Consider the following 22317-nt stretch of genomic DNA (forward strand, 5'->3'; position numbering starts at 1 on the left):
TTTTGCAGTTTGTGGTTCCTGGAAAGCCAGTGGTCCGTAAAAGTATTGGAAGGTGGCCTGTGGACAGTGGCTGAGGAAGGCAAAAAAGATCAAAAGCTTTTGTGCACTCCATCGCCCACAAAAGGAAGCAAACAAAATAGGAAGCAAATGAATGTCCATCCACTTAAAGCCTAAGCTATTTTTTATTTGGTTGTAGCATTGTGGTAATGCTGTAAAAAAGGTCGAAGATGGATCCCTCCCCACCCTGCCAAGAAGATTAGGTGGCCACTGAATTCAAGAGATGCTCTAAAGCACCTCTTTGCTACTACATGTTCCTGTGATTGTCCTCAGGTCTGACGCAGGCTGTGCCGTGCTGCCTGCCTTTTGCGTGCAATGGCCTTTGGGTGTGATGGGAACTGTCATCTTTGCCCCTGCAGAGTCATGAGGCGTTTCCAGGGGGAGAAGTAGGAATCAGCCTAGTGCTTGCCCACCCTTGGGCTCACAGGAAGGTATTATAACAGGGCAAGAATTTCCTCAGGTAACACAGACTATGTTTGGGTCTCCAGGCAAGTCTGGATCTGCTCTTTGTAGGAGGAGATGGTTAACACTCAAAGGCAGGTTTTTCCCAGGGTTGTCTGCTACAGGGTTTTACTTCCTTTTGTGCTTCCAAACAGGAAAATAACTCTTCAGAGCCATGCCCTGTTCTGCTGTAAACTACCCTTTGCTTCTGCTCCTGGTTCCCTTCAACATCTGAGCCCTGTCCACCTCCCTCTTGTGCCCTCACAAGTCCTTTCTGTTGCCATGACCCTTTGCTTGCCCACTTTGGGAGGATCTGCTGCCCTTTCTCTGTGGCAGTAACAGCTGCTGGAGTTTGGGCACCTCGGGCTCCAAGCAAAGCCCCTTGCAGAGGATTGTCCCTGGTACAAACCCTCTTGCTCTGCCCACAGCCCGGCTTTGCATGCAGGTGCTGCTCTAATGGCAGACGGATCAGACAGCACTTCCTACCTTCCCGTCATTCTCCTCGTGTGATCTACTGGTGGTGTAGCTCTTGTTCACCCAGGCAGCGAATGTTAAACACGTAGCGTTGCCCTTTTAAAATGGCAGTAAAATCTTCCCTTGCTCTGGTCCCTGAAACGAAAGCTTCTGCCTAAGCGGAGAGGAGGCCCGTTCTGCAGCTGGGGAGCTGAAGCTGCCTCTGGAGTCATGGTGACGGGCAGCCTTTCACTGCAGAAGCAGCTCCAGCACTGAGGCAATATGACATTGGGACCAGAGCTAGCTGTGGCCTCAGGGATGCTGATCTAGTGCCAGCTCCTGGGGTGTCAGTGCTGGGATCCATCAGCAAGCATGTCTTGGACTTGCACCAGGGTCAAAGAAAGAGACTCCAAATTGCAGCTTGTCCAATAGCTGCAATCTCCTTGTCGTCAGGCAGCTGCCAGTTCTCTGTTCCCGATTAATCTTCTCCCAGGGGGATGCTGACCAGCACACTCCAAAGCGAGATGCAAAGAGGAAGGGGATAAATTAAATATTGAGACCATCTTACTGTCTAATTTTTAACCCATGCTGGGCTGGCACCCTAATCCAAACAGGAAGGCAGCAGGAGTTTGAACAGGGATCAGTAGCCCTGCCTTATAGTACTGTACAGAGCAGAACCAGTGTAATTATGGGCAAATGGACACAATCACAAAAACAGCTGAGCTCTGATAAGAGGCAGGCTCTTTCCTGAGATTTTCTTGCAGGAGTATTAGCCAGCTCTCTTCCCTTCTTACTCTTGCCTGCCCTTTCCCTCACCTCTGCAATGAGCTTTGCTACCCCTGAACATCTCTTGCAGCTGTTAGAACAGGATCTGAGGTGTCCTCAATGCAGGTGGAGGTTTTCCCTTGGGAAATCTTCATCTAACAGTTGGGAGAAACCAAGGGACAAAAGCCACATCTGCTAGAAGCAGCCTTGTCAATCTGGTGCCAAACATCACCTTCTCCAGAAGAGGCACGTCAGACGTGAAGAGCATTCCGTCTTGCAAATCTGTCTCCAGTTGCTCACAGCTGAGCGCACAGAACAATGAGAAGGTCGGGTTAGTGTCCCCATCTACAAACAATAATTGAGGGCATTACCAAGCATGGCACGTTGGTCTGGCCTGCATCCCTGTGGTCAGGTCCTCCTGGATCCCAGTCCAGGCCTCTAGTGGTGGGACCTCTGTGCTCTTCTGCCTTGGTTGCAGCAAGATTTGTAGGATGCCAGGGACAGTCTCTTTGCTCATAGCTGGGGGAGCAGGAGCTCCTGCCTGTGCCCAGGACAGGGAGGATCATGGGGCAGCTGGTGTGTGTGCCTGGGGACATCAGCTGCACAGGCATCCCCAACTCTGCCAGCGTTTTCCTCGTTTTCCCTGTTGCTCTTCAGTTCCATCAGCCGTCCCCATCTTCCACTGCTGGTTCTGGGTCTGGTTCAGACATCTTTGCCATCTCTCCTTGTCCCACATCTGCATGAGCTGCAGAGCAGAAAGATTTGGGGCTGAACCATCCTCCCCGTGGCCCTCACGGAACTACCTCTGCCATCCCTGGGAGCTTTGCCTCCCAAGTGCTTCCAAGGCACTCCCAGCCCCGATGGGGGCAGGAGGCTCCACCAGTGTCCAGCTGGTCCCTTGAAAAGCTTCAGTTGCATCTGCGTGGAGACGTTTTGTCTGAGGGATGAGGCTAAATCTAGTTCAGTTTAAAACCCCTGAACAGCAGCTCCAGCACCAGCTGCTCCGATGAGTGGCTGCCCTCATTGCTGAGCTGACGCAGAGGCAGCCCCTGGGCATGTGTGTCAGGCAGGGGAACAGGTGCCCAGAGCGTGTTGGGGTGGGGGAAGTTCTTGCTGGTTGCATGTGAGGCTGAAGGAACGCTCAGGTTTTCCCCTTTCCTTCTATAAATGGTTTTTGTGAAAATAGGTTTCTAACTATAGATTACAACAGCGAGGACTAGATGAGCTTCACTGTAAGGAGGAAGCAACCCGTGAAGCATGAACTGGAAGAAAATCTTGGCTAGGTTAGATAGATAGAGGCTCAGGAATGCAGCGTGTCCCCACAAACTATGTTAAAGGACTTCTAGCCCTGCTTAAACCTGTGTCAGGTGCCTGGTGGGATGTCTGCTCTCCTGCAGCAGGATGAGGGCTTTCCCAGGGCTGCTGGGGAAGGAAAGGCCATCACTGCAATTAAACCCTCATTCCCTGTCACAGGAAACGGTGGCACTCCTGCTTTTGGGTGAGGTGCTTGGTCCGAGCCTGGCTTCCTGGAGAGCTGCCTCCCTCTTGGCTGAGGATACGGAGGGCGTTTTGCCAGGTTCTCCTGCAGCTTGGTGAAGGTGGGGGAGTCCGAGACACAGCGAGCCCTGTTCCCGCTGCTGGTGGGAGCACAGGAGTGCTCGCTTGCTTGCTCCCCAATCCAGCCAGCTGGGTTTAATTTTAGAAACACAGTGCTATCTTGGGGCATCTTTTTCCACGGAATGCAAGTCTTTAAGTAAATAAATAACAGCTTTGTGGAGGTGGAATGACGGCCTGTAACCGCACTGCAAAACACGCACCGAGTGAGTTGAGCCCCGTTTCGCTTCCATGTGGAACTACTTTGTGCAGATACAGTGGCTGCACCTCCTCCCTCCCCTTCTTCAGCCCCCTCCGGAGCCGTATGCATTGATTAAAAAGAAATAAAAACACCTTGAAATACCAGCCTTGGAGAAGTGGAAATGAAAACCCCCTCCAGCTGCTGGGGTTCAGCTAGAGTTCTCTGGTGTAGGCTTGCAAAAGCCGTGGTTTACCGGCGATGGGCTGTTACTGGCCGTGCCTCTGCTGCATCTGGGACATCCCAGAGGGATGTGCTCCGAGGCATCCTCAGCAAGCTGGGAGGGAAATAGCAGGCTATAAAGATGAATGCAAGAAACTTGTGTTTAAATACCCCTCCCAGTCTGGCTGGCCGAGATCCTTCTGCATGCAGTCGTGTTGCTTATGGCTGAATGTCCTGGGTGTGTCTGTCAAAGCGTGTTTGCTGGCTGGAAAATCCCATTAAAGCCATTTTACCAGAGCAAGAGCATGTTTTCACTGCTCAGGTCCAGCAGCTCTGAGATGCCTGCATGGCATCTGTTGCATAAGCTGCTGGTAACTCTGTTCCCCTGAGTCGGCAAGACGAGCTCTTCTAAAGGTCCCAGTTGGAGAGAGAGCTCACCACAGTGGCCTTCCTCTGATGTAGGGGCTTCAGAGATGCGCCTAGATCTGCAAAATGGAACAAAAGGTCTCAAAATCACCCAGGCTGCTGGCTGCTTGTCTCCTGCTGCATATGGGACAAGACAGCGGCTGAGATGACTGGACACTGTGCTTTTAAGGAAATCAGGTCAGGAGCACCCATCTTGGGTGGATTAGGAGTTAGCAGTAATGCTTCTGGGTGCCTCCTCAAAGCCGAAGGGTGGCTAGACTGTGCCTAATTGTGGAGGTATGAGTGAGCTCTGGCAACTGTCCTTGTACCGAGCAGGCTTGAAACCAGTGTCTGTGGCTTGGAAAAGGCATCGTGCAGCACCCTGGTGCCACATGCAGACAGGATGCTTGAAGAGGTTTTGTTCTGGCCTTTCTCTTATGAGAAGACAAGCTTATCTTGTCCTTTTTCCTCTAGCCTTCAGCAGGAGCGTTGCTGAGGAAGACTGTGGCAAGTTCCGCATTTGTTCGGGGCTGGTTGTAGTATTTGGATTCACTGCAGGGCCTGGGGGTTGCCAGCTGCCCCTGGCCTTGCTGGTGGCTTCCCTTCCCCAGGGGCTGCAAGGGCAGGAGGATTTTCCATGTGGAGTTGTTCTACCTGCTCCTCCTCTGCAAGCTACCTGGCTGAACTGTCTCCTCTCCACCTTGGACTCAGCATGTTGCTTCCACTGATCCCATAGGTCTGGAGGGAATTTCATTTTACTTTTTGTAAGCCCTAGTGAAGGTCGTCTCCTGTGGGGCCAGGCAAGCTCTATCCATGTTCTCTATAAGCCTGGGATCAGGGCGGCCCTGGCAGTAGTTTGCCTTTTCCACTGATCTCGATTAAGATTCAGTCTTGGCAGGATGGAGCCTCCCAAGCTGCCAGCTGCAATAGGAGAGATGAGGCTTCAGGGGCAACAGAAATTATTCCCTTCCCTCGGCTCAGCTCACTTCTTGGATTTGGGCTGAGGATGGCCCCAGGAGTTGATCTGCAGAAGCCAAATGAGCTACACAGAGCTAAAACATTTCCATCCAGCGTCAGGCCCAGGGTGGGGAAGCGCAGCTCTCCAAAGTGCAGAGACTGTGGGTGGCAGCCGGGGAGGCAGTGGGAGGGAATGGGATGGGACGGAATGGGAGGATGCAGCCGCACGCGCTGCCTTGAGACAGCAGTGATTCCAGCCTCGCTGGAACTCTGCACATGGAGAGGCTCGAGTGCCCGAACGGTCCCGTTAATGAAGCAGGACTTCATTAAGGCCTTGGAAAGTGGCAGCAATGGCAGGTCAGAGCTGGGCAGCTGAAAGCCCTCTCCCGGGCCCATGGGAGCAGATGCCACCAGCCAGGTCTTTGCCTGGTGCAATGCTGCACAGCTCCACTGATGTTGATGAAGCCTTGCCACGAGGTGCAGCAGCTGGGAACCAGCCCAGGGCACTACTAAAACAGAGCGGCCATGTGTCTGATGGCATGAGTTATTTTTCCAAACGTAATATTAACACAACCTCACAGTCACCCAACCCTTCTGCTGTCTCCTCTTCCTCCCCTGCCTCGTGTCACTCCTGTCACGCTGCAGCTGAGCTGACCTCGATGTTGGAACTAGAAACTTTGCTTTTTCTGGCCTTGTGTCCTTTCAGCTGTGCACCCTGGAAGTATTGTGGGTATAGAGGAGAGTGTTTCTGTTGCATTTATTTAAAGATTAAAATCCCTGCAGGAACAGCTTAGTAGTACTGAGAGTTTCTGGTTTTGAGCAGGTTCTCCAGAATTTGAGGATAAGCTCTACGTTATCTGTTTGATGAACCAATTGTCTCTGTAATACTGTCGCTAAATTAGGGTTCTGGAAGCAACCCTTCAGCAATGATGAAGTGTGAAGCTTTGCTCTGTGGAGCAAGTGTTGTGGGGATGGCACCTTGGAGAGCCACGGACACTGTGTGGTTATAGCCGGGTTGTGAACGCGAAGCTGAGCAGCGCCTGGTTTGTTGTCAGGCTCACAGTGTCTCAGGGCACGGATAGACTCGCACCCAGCTGCGCTTCACCATTCCTATTCTGAGTGCCCTTCGCTCCCCAAAGGAGCAAACAGGATAAGAACCAAAATAGAGGTGCTGAACTGAAAGCTTTCTGAACAGGGCACTGGCAGAGTGGAGGGACAGAGGAAAGCAGAGATAGCTGGGTTTGTGCCTCAGATACCACTGCAACAGCTTGTGGTGACCAGAAGGAGAATCTGCTCCTATGACAGGGTGCACCCAGCTCACCCAAAGCCCTTCAGGCCCAGCCTATGAAAAAGGATTTGGCTGCTCCACCCTGTGCCTTTCTGGGGAGCGTCCCAGACAGGTCGGGGTTTGCCTGCCATCACCATGGCTTTGCAGTGCTCCTCACATCCACTGGCTTTTGAGACCTAAGTTGAGGCTTTAACCTGAAGTCTCAAAAAACCAAAAGCTTAGTCAGCCTACCACAACCAGCCACTCCTCCAACTGTTTTTAGGTTCCCTGAAATGCTAAGCCGCTTTTGGAGCAAGGCTCTAGCAAGCAGAGGGAAGTGAACTGTGTTTCCATTTAACTAATTAGCAGTGCTGTGTCCTGGCCAAAGCACACATGATGTTACAGCCCTTTTTAAGCTGTGACATGCCTGCATAACTGCTGCTGAGGCAGCCAGAAGGAGCTGCAAAGTAGCTAAGGGCCAAGGAAGGGGTGGGATGAAGGGCCACGTTCTGTTCAGTGAAACCCTCCGTAAAGCTGAAGAACGTCAGTGACTTACAGAGAATTACTGCAGGTCACCAGGGGCTTAGAATAGCTAAAAATTCATTCCTCTTTTTAGTGCTCAGCTGTTGTTGCTTTTAGAGTCTGGTTTTGAGTGGTTGCCATTCAGAAGAGGAGGTCCCTTCCTAAGGTATTTCAAGGCATGTCTTCCCTCTATTCCCCACTCTTTGTCCCTCAGCACTTTCTGAAGGCATTGCTTTCTTTGACATAGATTTCATCTCTTTGAGAATACAGTGACTAGCTTCTGCTGGCTTCTGCTTTATATGCCGCATCCAATTTTTTCCAGGGCAGTCTGAGGGTGGGGTAACTAGCCTCAGGATGTGGCTATGAAGGAAAGACAGGCTGAGCTGCCACAAAAGACGCAGGCTGGATTAGCATCGAACAGACAATAACACACAGATGGGACATTAGCTGGGACAAGTGAGTTTGCTGCCACGATCGGCAATATTTGCTTCGCAGTTGGCGTGCAGCGTTAGTGGTGTGACTTGTGTGCTAAGGGCACCCTTCAGGAGAAGGAGGTGATAGGCTCAGTGCTTTACAGTGTTTCTTTTGATTAAATCTTCAAAAACCTGGTTCCAAATTAGGAAGCGGCTCCTACAAAGAGGACACAAAGCTCTGTGTTATCCTCCTAGGATCAGCAGTGTTTTGAGGCTGTACCCAAGGAGAGGGAGAGAGAGAGATCGTCCAGCAGTATAGCTGCTGTCTCTGCCCTCTTGCAGAGCACTGGGGTCCTTGTCTGCCCATGGGGCTGCTTACAGCAATCACCTTGACCAACTCAACCTCCTCAGGCAGGAGGAGGCCTTTTGGATAGTAGTAGAAGCGAGAGCTTTCCTGGAAGCTCAGATGGATCAGAAATGGAATTTCCCTTAGACCTATTCATGGTTCAGGAGGAATGGACTTCTTCACAGGACTTTCCTGGCCATTAGTTTAGTGCAGAGTTGCTCAGACTAAGAGGGAGAGCTCTGGAAGCACCAGTTCCTTACATTATACACATCCTCTGACTCAGAACATGCACATGGGAGAAGCTGGGATAATGATGGGAGATGATAAATTGATAAAATTGATAAAAATGCTAAGCCTACAGGATTACCCAACTTAAGAACAGCAAGATAGAGATGAGTTTCAACAAAAAAAAAAATAGTAGGTTCTTTATAGTAATAAGTTATTGTGACTGATCCCTTGCTAACTGCTAACTAATCAGTCAGCAGTTATAAAGTCTGTCTTGCTGCTTGTCCCGAGTTAACTATTCGTAGAAGCTCATGGATTAAAACATAGATGTTTCTTTGAATGAATAAAAATGGTAGTCAAAATAATGCAAAGCATACTCAATTACAGCTAGTATTTATTAAAAACGCAGTGGACAAAAAAACCCCAAGCCTCTAAAAAGTAGTCAGTTCATCAACACATATTACACCGTTGCTCACCCAGCACCAGTGAAACACACAGTGCTATCAGCTCATTTCTCTTGCAAAACGTTCTGTTGACTCGTGCTTGGTTCATTATCTATAAATGTGCATAGTTTCAAGGCTTGATAATGTAACACAAGAATAAAATGGCACCAAAGTCCATTTGCCCGAAGCTTCCAGACACTCTCAACTCAAGAAAGTAGTGAAATGTGCGTAAGTAAGTAGCAAGATGTGCATGGCAATCATGCACGTGCTCTGTAGTCCCTTGTATGGTCTTGAGTCCTTTGTGTGAGCTTTACAGCATGACAGCGAACTTCTCAGAAGCCAAAGAATCATATGCCCCAAAGCATCACTTTCTTACTACTGAGTATGTCTAGTTTCTTTTTAGTTTTCAAATGTCTAGAGACTCTGGGTGAAGGCAGGGAGGGCAAGGTGTGTTGTGTGTGTGGGGGGGGGAATTAAGTGCTTGTGTAAATAATTTAACTTAGCAGGTTACACATGTGCTTCCTTTTTCTGGCAATTTGTTTCCATGCTGAGCTAGAGACACTTTTGTGCTATGGGCACAGCAGCTCCACAGCTGAACAGAGTCTCTTGTATTTGCAGGGTCAGGGGGGATTGCTGGTGCTCAGTACAGCTGTGACAGGGACACTCCTGGGAAGGAGCAGCAGTGCCCCTACTGTTAACTTACAAATAAATCAGTGGTATCGAGGGAATGGGGACTATAACACTGAATGTAGATGTACAAATGTTTAGGGAGTTTGGGCAGGGAGCTTTCCAGACTCCTTTCCCCTTCCTGAGCTTGCTCAGCAGCAGCTATGGCTGCTGTGTGTCATTGTTTGTGCCATATCTCACAGTGACAATGGACAAAGAATCAAATTAATTCGCCTGCAATGAACAAGTGCCTCTGTGGTAACTAGTGTATGAGACTTGTAAAGGACAAGCAAAGACAGTTGTAGTGAAACCTTTGACCTCCTCATCTTAGACCTCTGCTTACTTAAAGTAAGCAGGATGTGAATGACTGGTGTGTGCTTTACTGATGCTCACAGTAATTTAACCCTATTTCACAAGAAGCAGCTACTTGCAAAGTGTAAGATGCTTTTCCAGTAGCCTCTTTGACATTATTAGGGCTGTCTTCAACTCTCTGTGCGTATGGAGAGGGAGCACCTGAACCATATGTGACTTGACATTAGCCATAAGCACTAGAAAACCAGTAAACCCAAGTTGAAAATACCCTGCTTAGAGTATTTAAATTAACATTTGAAAAGAATCCATCAGTATTAACAAAACAGTGTTGAGTAATTTCTTATCTAGGACAGTCAATTATCAAAGCTACTTAATGCTACATAACAGTGGCCACTGGTATGTTTATGGGGACACTTAAGAGCTCTGAGGTCAGAAGACTTCATGAAAACAAATTGGAGAAACATGCAGGAAAACACTCTGGCTGAGTCAACAGCAACTACTTTACTCTTCCAAGTGGCTACTAGTCTTAAAGTTTGTTTTGTCTGTCAGGACTATGCAGGTTGCTGGTTACTAGGAGTTGCACTGTAGGACTGAAAAACACGGAGACTTCTAGGGTTTGGTGTGACATCTACTTCTAAAGCCAGGGAGAGCTGACACTACTTGAGTGCATGGCCTAATTAAGCCCTTAAGCATGCAGACACAGGGCCCCAGTGTATTTCAGTGCTAAGGTCAAAATCCTGGAACATGCTTCTAATGTTGTAAAAGGTATCTTTTGGATCAGCAAAATAATTCTTGCAAACCCAGAAATCCTCTGTTTCTACATCATGTTTTACAGAGCGCTCAAGACAGAGAGCTAAGCAGCTGCCATCTTCTTTTGTTTTCTTTGAAACTGCTATATGGATGTTTCCCACTTGCAGGCAAGGGAAGCAGGAGCAATGCAAAGGCATGGGAGCTGCCTCTCTGACCCTGGCTGTTCCACAGTTCTCTCTGCAGTATGGTCAGGGGAAGACAGACACAATTCTGAAATCTTAACCCTTGACTTAAAAACAGTTGCCAAACAACAGCACTTTCGGCACTTGCTTCACTTCCAGAGCTTACAGTTGCATGGTGTGAAGACAGCAGCTGTGAATATTTCACAGCAAAAAGGCAAAAGCCACCACTGCCTCCTGTGGTACAAAGGAACCTTTGCTGAAGCTCATGGTGAGGTCACTGAACCAAAGGTACTGGCAGAGTGGTGAAGTCTGTCCTCTAAAAAACACACGTGGTTATCAACAGGGATAAGTGGCTCCACTGTTCACCCAGCAGGAAGCTGACACGGTAAGGCAAAAACAGGAGTTGTAGGGATGTTGCATGGTAGACCTGCTGCCCTCTCCAAGCCTACCAGATGAGCAAAAGTAGTTCTGTAAGCTGCTGAACATAAGCAGTAGCCACCTGGAGGGCTGGAGGTGTCTGGATATGACCTAGGCCCTTGAGAAGTCTCCCCTCTGCCCACCTGTCTTACTAAGCAACTTCACCTCTTCGATCACAATGTCATGAGTAACTGCTTTGCACATGTCATACACAGTCAGGGCAGCCAGGCTTGCAGCTGTTAGAGCTTCCATCTCCACACCTGTCCTCCCCCAGGTCTGACAAGAGCTACGAATCACCACTGCGTATCTGGCCTCATCCAGGCTCAGAGACACCTCAACATGGTTGAGGGGGATGTTGTGACACAACGGGATCAACTGGCTGGTCAGCTTGGCTCCCTGAATCCCTGCAATCTGGGCTACTGCCAGCACATCCCCTTTCTTCACCTGGTTCTGTCTCACCATCCCAAATGCCTTCTCACCCAGGCGGACCACAGCACCAGCAACAGCACATCGTCTTGAATCTGGCTTCTCTCCAACATCAACCATTGCGGCCCGTCCTTCCTCATCAGTGTGAGTCAAGTTGTCAGAGGCACAAGGTGCCTTGGTGCAAAATCCTGAATCCCTGGTACCAAATTCAGATCCTGGACTGGCCTCTTTGGACTGACTGTCCCTAGAAACTTGGCCAACAGGAGAAGCCTCAAGGCACTTTGTGTCAAATGTGGAGCTTGGGTCCTTCTGGAAGACATGGCAGCCTCTGAGCTGGGTTTGTAGAATTCCTGTTGTTATGTTCCACTGTTGCTCCGGGTGAGATCCTGGCAGGAAAAGCTGTCCTGTAAGCTTATTTTTCATTAATGCGTTCCCCATTTGTTCGGGTAAACTTGTTCTCAAAGTCAGCCAATGGCTAAATGAGTGGCCCCACCGTTTTGAATTCAGCAGGTTCTGTAGGGCATCTTGGCATAGTGGGAATGACATCAATGCAGGCTCTGGAGGGGGAAAAAAAAAAAGTAACATGAGAAACACATCTTACTAACTGGAAAGCTAAGCTAAGTCTGAAGTAGCTGAGAACCCTGTCAGAGCACTGCTTGGGACTTTCTGTATTGCAAAAACCTCAATAAGCCTGCAAACATCTACTTTTCTCCTCAAGCTCCTTCTCTTGTCTCTCATCAGTTCCCCACAGTTGCTGGTTTGCTATTACAAACCTCAAGAATCAAAGCACTTATTTCAAGGTCCCTAACAAGAAGAAACAACTTGCTTTCAAAAAGTCTCAACACTTATTGAGAAACATCAGCCAAGAAATCTTGCAGGAACATCAGTTCTGAAGAAAAGCATGTCACAGCACCTCAGCATCCATTTGAGAGAGTCCCAGCACCAGTTTTCTTTCAAAAGCCTGGCAGGGTTGATAGGAAATTCTTGCACTTAAATTGTCAACTCCTCCTTTCCAAACACCTTCCTCCCAGCACAGGCGGCTGTGCTTTCTGTTTTCATCTCCTGCAGGGAAGGGTCACGCCAGCACTCAAGGACAGCAGGGTCCAGGAGCACCACATCTGCAACTGCACTGTCTGCAAGCTCAGAGGGTGGGTCTGTGATGGGAACTTCTCTTAGAGCTGCCAGCTCTTACCATGTTAATGACAGCTGAAGTTTAAGCACTGGAAAAACCACGCTCCTTCATTGACAGATTTTAAATCTACTCAGAAGTACGTTCCAAGTCGAGCTGGCAGAGCTCCCAGCTGGCAGAGAGGTAGTAAGCCCTCCTGCCCCTTTTCACCACTTAATCCCTTGGTTTTTGGCATTTGCACAGGGCTAAATGCCAAACGTCAAGACAGAAGAAGTCCCTTTCACATAAAAGAAGTAATTTGTTCTGTAAGTAAAGAGAAAGCAGTACAGAGGTAAGTGGCTAAGCTCTAGTTTAATAGCTTCATTGATAAGCCTATTTCTCTCTTTCTGGGGCTCCTGCTCCATTTGCTCTGAGAAACTCAGAATTAGGTTTTGCTCAATAACCTCCTTTGGTAGCTCTGGTATTCGAGGACTCCCTTACTCCTGAGTTTTCAGACTGCCCACAGGTGAATCAAAGCAGCTTCCTGGCCCCTCAGCACCTTGCTGAGTTACCTCTGCTACCCAGACCACAAATACCACCTTGGACTGTCCATACGACAATAACAGACAGTGTGGACAAGGCAGTGGTTGTGCCTCCCTCCTTTAAAAAAAAAATAACAAATGAACCAATCTTGTTAGTCCCAGTGTCTGCTATAACAAGACTGATGCACTTAGCACTTTTAGCACTTTTTTCATGCAGAGTACTCTCCTGACATTGATCTGAAAGTGCCCATGACTGAAGCTGAATCAACCACAGATTTGTTTTTTGGTTGGTGTATTTTTTTTAATTCACTGCAATAATCTAAATTCAGGCAAAGGCCCTTTTCGATCTACAGCTGATGGCCTATCCACTAAAACTAAGATTTCTGCCAGTTTAGTGGTAGTGTGTTTAACCCTCAGAGGAACGGGATTAAATGGACCTCAGTGTTTTGAGTGCAACATTGCTTTGCTTTAGACAAGCATAGAAAATTGTGATTATTTCTCCTTTCTTGCCTTCACTCTTTATACAGCAGGGTCTAACTTGAATATTCCTTTTAAAATCCAGGAACTCAAAGTATTCTGCTCTTCTGGATTCCTTAATTAGCTCTAGAGTTGAAGCTAAACCCCTGGCAAGGTATCTTGTCTTCAGCAGAAGCTAGACTGCAAAGGCAGACATGTACGTACTTCCACAGGGTAAGCACACATGGGTAGGAGCAAGGAAGAGAAGTACTGTTTGCTCAAGTAGAGTAAAAAGACAGCAACAGACAGCAAGGCATGCAAAGCATCCTTGCTTTTCCTAACAAACCTACACTTTCTTCAAGTTGTGCCTAGTCACCTCTCTACCTTCACCCAAATTGCTCATACACCTATAAAAAAACCAGATAATGGTTTTGTATAGCAGTATGTATAACACAACTGAAACCATCTTGACAAACTGCATCTCCTTATATTCCATTACTGCACACGAAGTTTAATTGTGTTAGCTTCCAACTAGCACCATCTCAAGGAGAGAAAAGATGCTTAATTTAAGGAGAAAATTCCCATAACTGAAGTGAACCTGTGAGGAGACCAACCTGCCAAAAGGAATATTTTGATTAAGGGAAATAGGATACAAACCATAAAGGAAAGGCTCAGACAACAGCAATGCAGAGAAGCCGCCAGGTTTGGCTTACTGGGACTAGTGAAACCAATTAGTGATTTCCACAGCATTCATTAAGTTTCATTAAATTAATTCCATACACGCACACCCCCACTGACTGCTTGCACGCCAGCATTATTTGAAGTTTTGAAGTAATTCAAAACACAATTAGGAAATCTCCTAATGATTCCCCATGTGTCACAGTGGGATACTCTCCACTGATGCGGTGACTGCCAGCACTTACTCTCGAAGGGACACAGAACAGCTGGGCGAGGACAGGCTGCCTCTTTCACGGCATGTCAGACAATGTTAAAGCACTTTTCAAAAGGAAATTGGATGGATCTGATCTGTAGACATCCAAACATTGCTATGAATGCTAACTTTGGAGTGTAAGGATTCTTTCAAAGGCATCTTGAAAAATTCTGTAGGTCCCAGTGAGCTGTCAAGAGTTTAATGTAGTATTTTTCATCTTTAGAAAAAAAAAACAGAAAAGTTTTCCTCTTGCAGCAAGTTAATATCCACTTTAAATAAAGGTTCCTCTTTCTCCTTTTCCTGGAACACAACACAGCAGCAGCCAAATACAAAAGAGAAAGAGCAAACCAAGAGACAATCTTACACCACTGAATCCATTCACTTTAAAACTCAACATGGAAAATGATGGTCCTTTAAAGGGGGCATCAAGTGAAAAATACTCCCAGTGGAAACAGCAACTCTGTTAAAAGACCTCTGAAGATTCTATTCCAAATAAAGGCAACAGAAGTACAAGCACTAGGGTCTTTTGGTTTGAAAAAAGCAGTTGTTATATCACCTGTGGCAAAGATCTACAAATCAATGCAGGTTACCCTTCCACCCGCAAGGGTACCTGCTTTCAAAGCTGTGTTTTAAGCTGTGCAGCAGCTAACCTGCTCCACAGCATCCATGGGAGGATGGGAGTTTGGGTTTGAAACATAACATTAATCTCTCCCACTCTTGCTGCATTTCCCCCCCCTCCTTGTTGATAAGAAACAACAGCACAACTTCCGATTAATCTCTCAGTGCTAACTCTTGCAAGCATTTCTTAAGTCTACAGAAGAAAAAAAAGGTATTTGGGAAGATAGCTATCTTTCTTACAAAACAGGGAAACGTAGGCATGGAGGAGGTAAAACCACGCTGAAGGAGATGTGAAAAATCAGTAAGAGAACCCCAGCAGTGCCGCATCACTCCTGGACAGGGCTTCAAGCAGAAGGGAGAGTTAGCAAATATTTTCAACAGACACAACACAGAGAAGAAAGGCTCTGGCCCGTAAGGCTGACCAGATACTACAGTTTTCATGGTTATGCTCTGAGGCTTTGCAACAGTAAGAGGGCATTTCAAAAGAACGAAACCAAGTGTCAGGTTCTGAAGTAAAGAAGTAGCCAAGTGGGAAAACTTGCATTTCTGTCAGTTTAGTGGCTCTACACATTATAACCAAAGTTGAATTTCTTAATCAAGGAATAAAAGTCCATCCTGCATCCTTTATGTTTATATGGCAATTTGGTCAATTTCACAAAACTCACCCCAAACTGCCGCCTTAGTTACTATACAATTCTTGTTAAGTACAAAGGAAGCAGATAGGAAACCAGATAGTAGGAAAGGTAGTGATGCCTTTGGAAAATGTAACGAACTTGAAAAACTAGAGAAAACACAAGCAATGCATTCAATCAGAAGATTGGGTAAGGCTTGGTAAAGACATGAAATCTTTCCTGCTCTTCCACTGCAGCGTAATTTTAACCACAACTACCTTTTAAGAAACTCATTTCTTTGCCTAAACCTAAGCTAGAACCAAACAAGTTCGACTTAAAAGCTCAGTCCACTCTGCTCCCCCCCCCCCAGACAAAAGCCAAACAAAATCACGGTATGTTTATTACGTACTGATTTGTCACCCACCAATCAGGATCATTGGCCGGTTTTTCATCTGGGAAATGTTAAACATGCCTAGAAATAAAATAAGGAACACATAAAAATCCTAGCTTTTTAGGTTAAGTCATGCATCTGGTTTATATATTTAGTTTTCTGCTCTTCACAGTGCAACCTGCATACTCGGAAAACTAAAGCTCAGTAAAGACCGAGGGAGCTGAAGGAGGGGGAATCTAGCATGGGATTATTTAAAACCATAGCTGCCATAGTCTCCAAGCATCCAGCTGCTATGAGTCTCTCACACTGTAGAATCCCTTCCCAGAAAGCCTTCCATAATCTGAATTACAGTCTACGTACTACAGAATTCAAACAACTTGGGACTATCTCGTTTCTTAACAACAGCGTTTAACTGTACTAGTTCTATGGACAAGCTGTTAACAGTGTTCGAGTTCAAAGAAGTCCAATCACAGAAGGCCCCAAGGACAATACTGGGATTAACACAAACTGGAAGAAGAAAGACAATGTCAGGTAAATGCTGCTGACGGCAAAATTTCTGGAGTCCCCAGCATAAGAAGGACATGGACCAGTTGGAGAGGGTCCAGAGGAGGGCCACGAAGATGATAAGAGGGCTGGAGCACCTTTCCTATGAGGACAGGCTGAAAGAGTTGGGGCTGTTCAGCCTGGAGAAGAGGAGGCTCCGGGGTGACCTTATAGCGGTCTTCCAGTACCTCAAGGGGGCCTACAAGAAAGATGGGGAGAGGCTGTTCAGGAGGGCCAGTTGTGATAGGACAAAGGGTAACGGTTTTAAAATAGAGGGAGGTAGGTTCAGGTTGGATATTAGGAAAAAATTTTTTACCATGAGAGTGGTAGAACACTGGAACAGGTTGCCCAGAGAGGTGGTGGATGCTCCATCCCTGGAGACGTTCAAGGCCAGGTTGGACGAGGCCCTGAGCAACCTGATCTAGTTGGAGATATCCCTGTTCCTTGCAGGGGGGTTGGACTAGATGACCTTTGAAGGTCCCTTCCAGCCCTAACCATTCTATGATTCTATGCCTGTACTAGAGTGGAAAATGCTGTTCTTCTTCCTTCCCACCCTTCCTAAATCAGAAATTCATAAATGAATACTCCAAAATAAAAGGAACCAATCCCTCCACTCCTTCCTCTTATGTTTACAAGGCACTATTTTATCTGAGTCAGACCAATCTACTCTGTAAATTGGTCTACGCTCAGATTTAAGAGCTTCCATTAAATTAGTTTTACACGTCATGAAAAAAAAGGCAAAACCAACTGTTAGTAACGTGGCAGAATCTGCAACAGAATAAAAGGGCCAGAGCATATTTTTAGTGTAAAGGGGAATATTCCACCATCATCAAGCCAGTTCATGTACAAGAGGTCAGCATACCCAGCTGCAGCCAGATTACAAAAACATGGTTAGGTTCAGATGTGACTGAAATATAGTTTATATCAACATAAACTCAGAAAAGACTAGTACAGACTGAGGATGTGACTGCATCATCATGGACCTTGTGTCACGACCTTATGCAGAGCACTAGATGAGTGGCTACAAATTTCTGCATACTTGAAGAGATTTGTCACTTCTAGAAACGTGTTAATGCAATAGTTGGACCGACAGCTCAATTCAGTGTTAGTACTTATTTTACAGCAAACTCATTTTAAGAAAAAAAGGATCCAGTTCCACTCCATCAGTTTTTGCTCAGCTTTATGGTTTGCTGTTGTTATGATGAGCAGTGGTATTTGATCTCTTTGAAGACAAAAGTCAGTCTGAAAGACTTTTAGATAGTCTGGATTCTAGCTCACGTGGAAGGTTAGAAGACTCAAAACTGACATCCAGATTTTGGAGTAACTGCAGGACTGGCATGTTACCAGCTTTCTACCAGACAATACTCTTATCAGATGGGAAAATTCTTTCCTTACTTCATGCAGCTTCATTCAAGAAGCCCTTCCTGCTTTCCTTCTCCTGGCAAGTCAATGCATCCCACAGCGGTACCAGGACATTGTTTTCCCTAGTCACTGCTGTTATTTCTCAGGTACAACAAACATACCGGCATGCTGTTTCTTTTTTCTGCCTACTGCTGCTCCAATGATTTGCATCAACTCTTCCTCCGAGGCACCAGACCGTAGGTGATCTCTCAAGGACACTTCTGAATTCCCAAAAAGGCACACCTGCAGCCAACCCAAGGAAACAAAAGAGGAGATATGAGAAAGAATAAAATAAATGGCTTTTACAAGTATTTCACATGAACCTCAGAGTAAAGAGTTCTGAAGAGGCCTACCCTACTGAAGAGAGAGAACGTTTCTGGAGATTTTCATTATCTCTCTTCATGTACACACACACAGAGACAGGCTGGGATGTTTATGTAACCTGAACTCATTGGGCCTTCAGGCTGCCTCAGTCATCTGACATTAGACAACAGCACAGCTGTTGTCAATATCAGGTGACAATGCGTAAGTGCCAATTTTTAATTGAAAACTTTAATTTTCCCCCAGAAACTGCCAGTTTCAACGTGGCAGGAAATAGTTATCCCTCCCCTTTCTACAGCCGTTGAGCAAATGTACAGGCTGCTCTTGAGGGAGAAGAGTTTCAAGATGATGCTTGGTGAGACAAGACAGGATCCTTGTGGAATAAAAAAGCCAAACCCTCACAGCTGCTTGGATCCTTTTTTAATGGGAAATCATCTGCTTGTCACATGTTTAAGATGATTTTGAATCAAAGATTAAAATTAACGTGTATATTTACTGGCCTTGCAACCATGTTTTACAACTCAAGTTAACTATGTTATCAAAACAGAGAAATCAAAAAAAGGTGACGTAACATCTCCCTAACAGCCCAACAAGCTTGAACAAGAATACATATAGGACATATATTAGCTGGTAATAATTATGCATCTTTCCACCCTACTTTACATCCCAGCTACTTTTACAGGAAGAATTGCAACACTACTTTCACTGCATGAAAGCAAAGAGAATCATGTTTCACCAACAACCTTTAGGTTTCCATCTGCTGTTATCCTCAGCCGATTGCAGGATCCGCAGAAGTGCTCCGACATGGAGGTGATAAAGCTGATTTGTCCCTGGAAATGCGGGACCTTATAACTCTAAAGAAATGCAGAGGAGAAAAAAGAGAAGAGTCAAACAGAGACTCCTCATTTCTAAAGCTCCACTTGCCCAAAGACCAGAAGAGATTTTAACAGATTTTCTTCAGTTCTAAGGTCACAAAAGAGAAAAAAACCCAAACCCACAAACAAATCAGCGTTGTAAGGGGTTCCAGTCTATTCTGCCCTATTCCTGGAAATTCACAAACTTGTCAAATGTTTGCTCTTGTAGTTATCAACTGACAGGTGACGCCAGTAGGCACGTTCTTACTCAGGCAGCCATAAGGCATATATTCATGTAGGCTAGAAATCCCCCATGTGACACTGCACACTCTAAAGCAATACTGTTATTTCACTGAACAACTATGTCATCAGGCTTGAGAATATGCAGTCATAACAGATATAGACTGACAAAAGTTTCAAAAGCTGTAAACACAGGATACAAGCCTGCCATTTTTTTTGTATCTGACCATGGCATCTAGTAAAAACACTGTATTTCTAAAGGTAAAGACTATGATCACTGTTTAATGAGAGTCATGCAGGCAGTTTGACCAAAATCCCAGAGTTACTACACTGAGTATTTTTTTACTTTGCTTGCTAATAATACTTGCTTGTTAAGTACAAATGCTGAACTGAGAATTTGGGGATTTAGGGCAGGGAAAGAATGGGGACACATTTCACATGTTCTTTGCCTAACTCCACCTTGGCTGTGCTGGAAGCTTCACAGGGCAATTTCTCCAATTCAGGCCATTGCTGTTTAATTGTATCAAGCATTTCTTTGTAGCTCACCATCTTCTTGAAGTTCCATTTATTGCCTAGAATTAACAAAACCAGCATAACTTTAGACTGTGGATTTTACTTTTTTAATTAGCAGAGAACCGTCGTTACATTCTCCACAAATCTCAGTTTTCCCTCTAGGTGTCCCAGCCCCCAGTAATCCCACTACTAATCCTTCTCCAGTTTATCCAGAGAAGACAGATAAGCAGCAAAAGATACAACATAAAACTTAAGGTAATTCCTATTTCTCATGAAGGGCTTACTAAAACTTCCGGAGACAACACCACGAGGTGAATAACCACCAATCACATTCACTTATGTCCAAGGCACACTCCATGCCATGAAGAACTTCAAAGCAGGACTGCTTACCATCAAAGGGCATGTATTCTATGAACCGCACATCAAGGGGCAGATCCTTTGTGAAATCCACAAAGTCCAGCAGTTCATCCTCATTGAAGCCTCGCATCACCACACAGTTTACCTGCAGGAAAAGCAAACACCTGAAATTAGTCAGTAGAGTATGACTTTCTTCCCTTTTACAGAAGGTTTCATAGTCCTTGCAGAAGGCAAGGTAGATAGAACAACTTTTTTTTTAAATAAAAGATAATGAGAGAAGTTGGCAGGACTGAAATGGCAGAGATGATCATTTCTGCCAAACCTGCCTGTAAGTTTTTGCATCCAATCTAACTAAAGTTGTTAAAGTTGTCTTGCTAAATGGAAAACTAATAAGAGCTAGGTAATGAAGGCATCGTTCTGCCCACCTAAGGCATGGCAGTCTTTATTGTCTAAAATGACAACACCACTCCTCAGTCCAACGTTGTACAGCTTCTGTAAAAGTACTGGCAGGGCACCCTCTACAGCACTCTTTTTGGCAGATGACAGGCAAACACCCCAGACGAGGAAGCGTTCATAGCACACTCCATAACCACAGGCTGCAGGACGACTAGCTCTGCCTTCCTCCAAAAAATGGTTAAAACTCAGTTTTCCACACATTCCTCAAACAATATTTACATTGGATCCTCACGTCCTCTCTGCTTCATCTGAAGAAAATGGATAGCTGTGCAGTTCCTACAATACTCCCTGTTAGTAAGGCAGACTTTTATGTCCAAGCATTGTGCATCATGACTCTCCAGGTCTTTCAGGAAAGCCTAAAACCCAGTTTAATTTCAAGTGTTTTTCCTAGCTCTATGGCCTAAAACACTTAAACATCTTCCAAAGCACTGGTGAAACCAAAGAGAACCACAGCTGCAGAACGGCAGACAGCTGAGTTAGGATGAAGTTTCATGTTACAGCTAAATTGGTACACCTGCACCCCAAAAGAGGACTATTTCCCTCTCTCTCACACTGGCACTTGTAAGAGTCTGCTGTAAGCAGCTGAATGAGATAAAGCAGGAGAAAATTAATGTCTTTCTGCAGGGTAGTTTTCTGCCTGTTAACTCTCTTGGCCAAGTTCACAGATGGGTCAGATAAGTGCCAAAACAACAGAAGAGGTAGGAATAGGCAAGTACAGAGCAGGACCACCCTGTAGCCTGCAGCTAAGCCATCAGTAGGCTTTGTGGCAGAGCGAAACAGTACCCTCAGCTGCTTGAGGAGATAATACCAGTTTGCCCGGTCACCTCTTGATGTGATCTTCAATTTACTAGAATTTTTCTTCAGTCTTACCAAAAATTATTCACAGAGGAGGAAAAAGTAATAAATTCCTCATCAGGTGAGCTGTATCTTTCATCACCATTTATGGTAAAACACAGCAGCTCCAGAGTAAATAAACACTGGATTTACCTTAACAGGACGGTAGCCAAGTTCAGTGGCTTTGTGGATTCCTTCCATTACCTTGTGAAAGCCTAAGATATAAAAAGAATACAAATTTATTTTTCTTGTTTAAGAACAGAATGCAAAAGGAGATTATTAAGTACAAGACAAAAAGACAACAAATAAAAACCAAACTGATTCAGTAGGCAGCGCTGCAAGTAAAAAGAGCTGCAAGTAAAGAGACTTCAGTGCTACACCCTCCACACACACCCCCTTCTGCAAAGGCTGCCAGCCTTACTGTGGTCAAGTCACTGCGATAAATTTTTTAACTGGTATATGGGTAGTCAAAACTACTGGTATGTTTTTCTGCATCTTTGGACATCCTTGTGTCATTAGCATATGATTCTCCACTTCCCCATAGTTCAGCTTTGTCTTGCGTTATCTTCTTAAAGGGAGCAGCAAGCATTTGTGAACTGCCTCCAGGTGCAATGAAGAAACAATACTAAAATTAATGTTTACTTGGCAATAATGGCACATGTGTCTTCACTAAAATGGCAGAATCTCACTGTTTTGAGTCAGACAGCAATATTGCCAAGTGAATCTAAAAAGAATCTTTCTAAAGTGTGTATGGAGAGTTAGGAACAAACAAAAGCCCCTCAGTTCCCTGTTCATCCCTGGCTAAAGATGTAATTGGCTTCCCAAAGCTACTGACTATCCATTATTTTGAAGATCACAGGCAGCGTTTTACAGGATTGTCATTTTTATGACTACTTTAAACATATAAACAACGTGGAGGGGATTAGAGCATTTAGGAAAGCAATTTGGTTGGGCTTTGACCCTCGAAAACAAATGAATGCTGTCAAAAACTGCAGTGACTTCAAGGAATGAAGTGCTCAGCCTCACCCTACCATTTAGTGTGGCTTATACTTGTCAGCTGATCCCAGACATAGAGATATA

General features: G+C 45.7%; 1 protein-coding gene across 1 annotated transcript in view; it reads right to left on the reverse strand.

Moving 5' to 3' along the window:
• Positions 1-10746: 10746 nt before the first annotated feature.
• Positions 10747-22317, reverse strand: part of MOCS1 (molybdenum cofactor synthesis 1) — a 31191-nt gene continuing 19620 nt past the window's right edge. Inside the window, exons 5-11 of the mRNA XM_086628580.1 lie at positions 21391-21452; positions 19981-20092; positions 19537-19649; positions 18727-18837; positions 17785-17905; positions 15752-15799; positions 10747-11618 (exon numbers count right to left, since the gene is read on the reverse strand). Coding sequence (XP_086484706.1) covers positions 10747-11618; positions 15752-15799; positions 17785-17905; positions 18727-18837; positions 19537-19649; positions 19981-20092; positions 21391-21452 — 1439 coding nt within the window. The remainder of the gene's footprint in view (positions 11619-15751; positions 15800-17784; positions 17906-18726; positions 18838-19536; positions 19650-19980; positions 20093-21390; positions 21453-22317) is intronic.

The sequence above is a fragment of the Tauraco erythrolophus genome, chromosome 2 (assembly GCF_009769465.1).
Source record: "Tauraco erythrolophus isolate bTauEry1 chromosome 2, bTauEry1.pri, whole genome shotgun sequence".
Classification (NCBI taxonomy): domain Eukaryota; kingdom Metazoa; phylum Chordata; class Aves; order Musophagiformes; family Musophagidae; genus Tauraco; species Tauraco erythrolophus.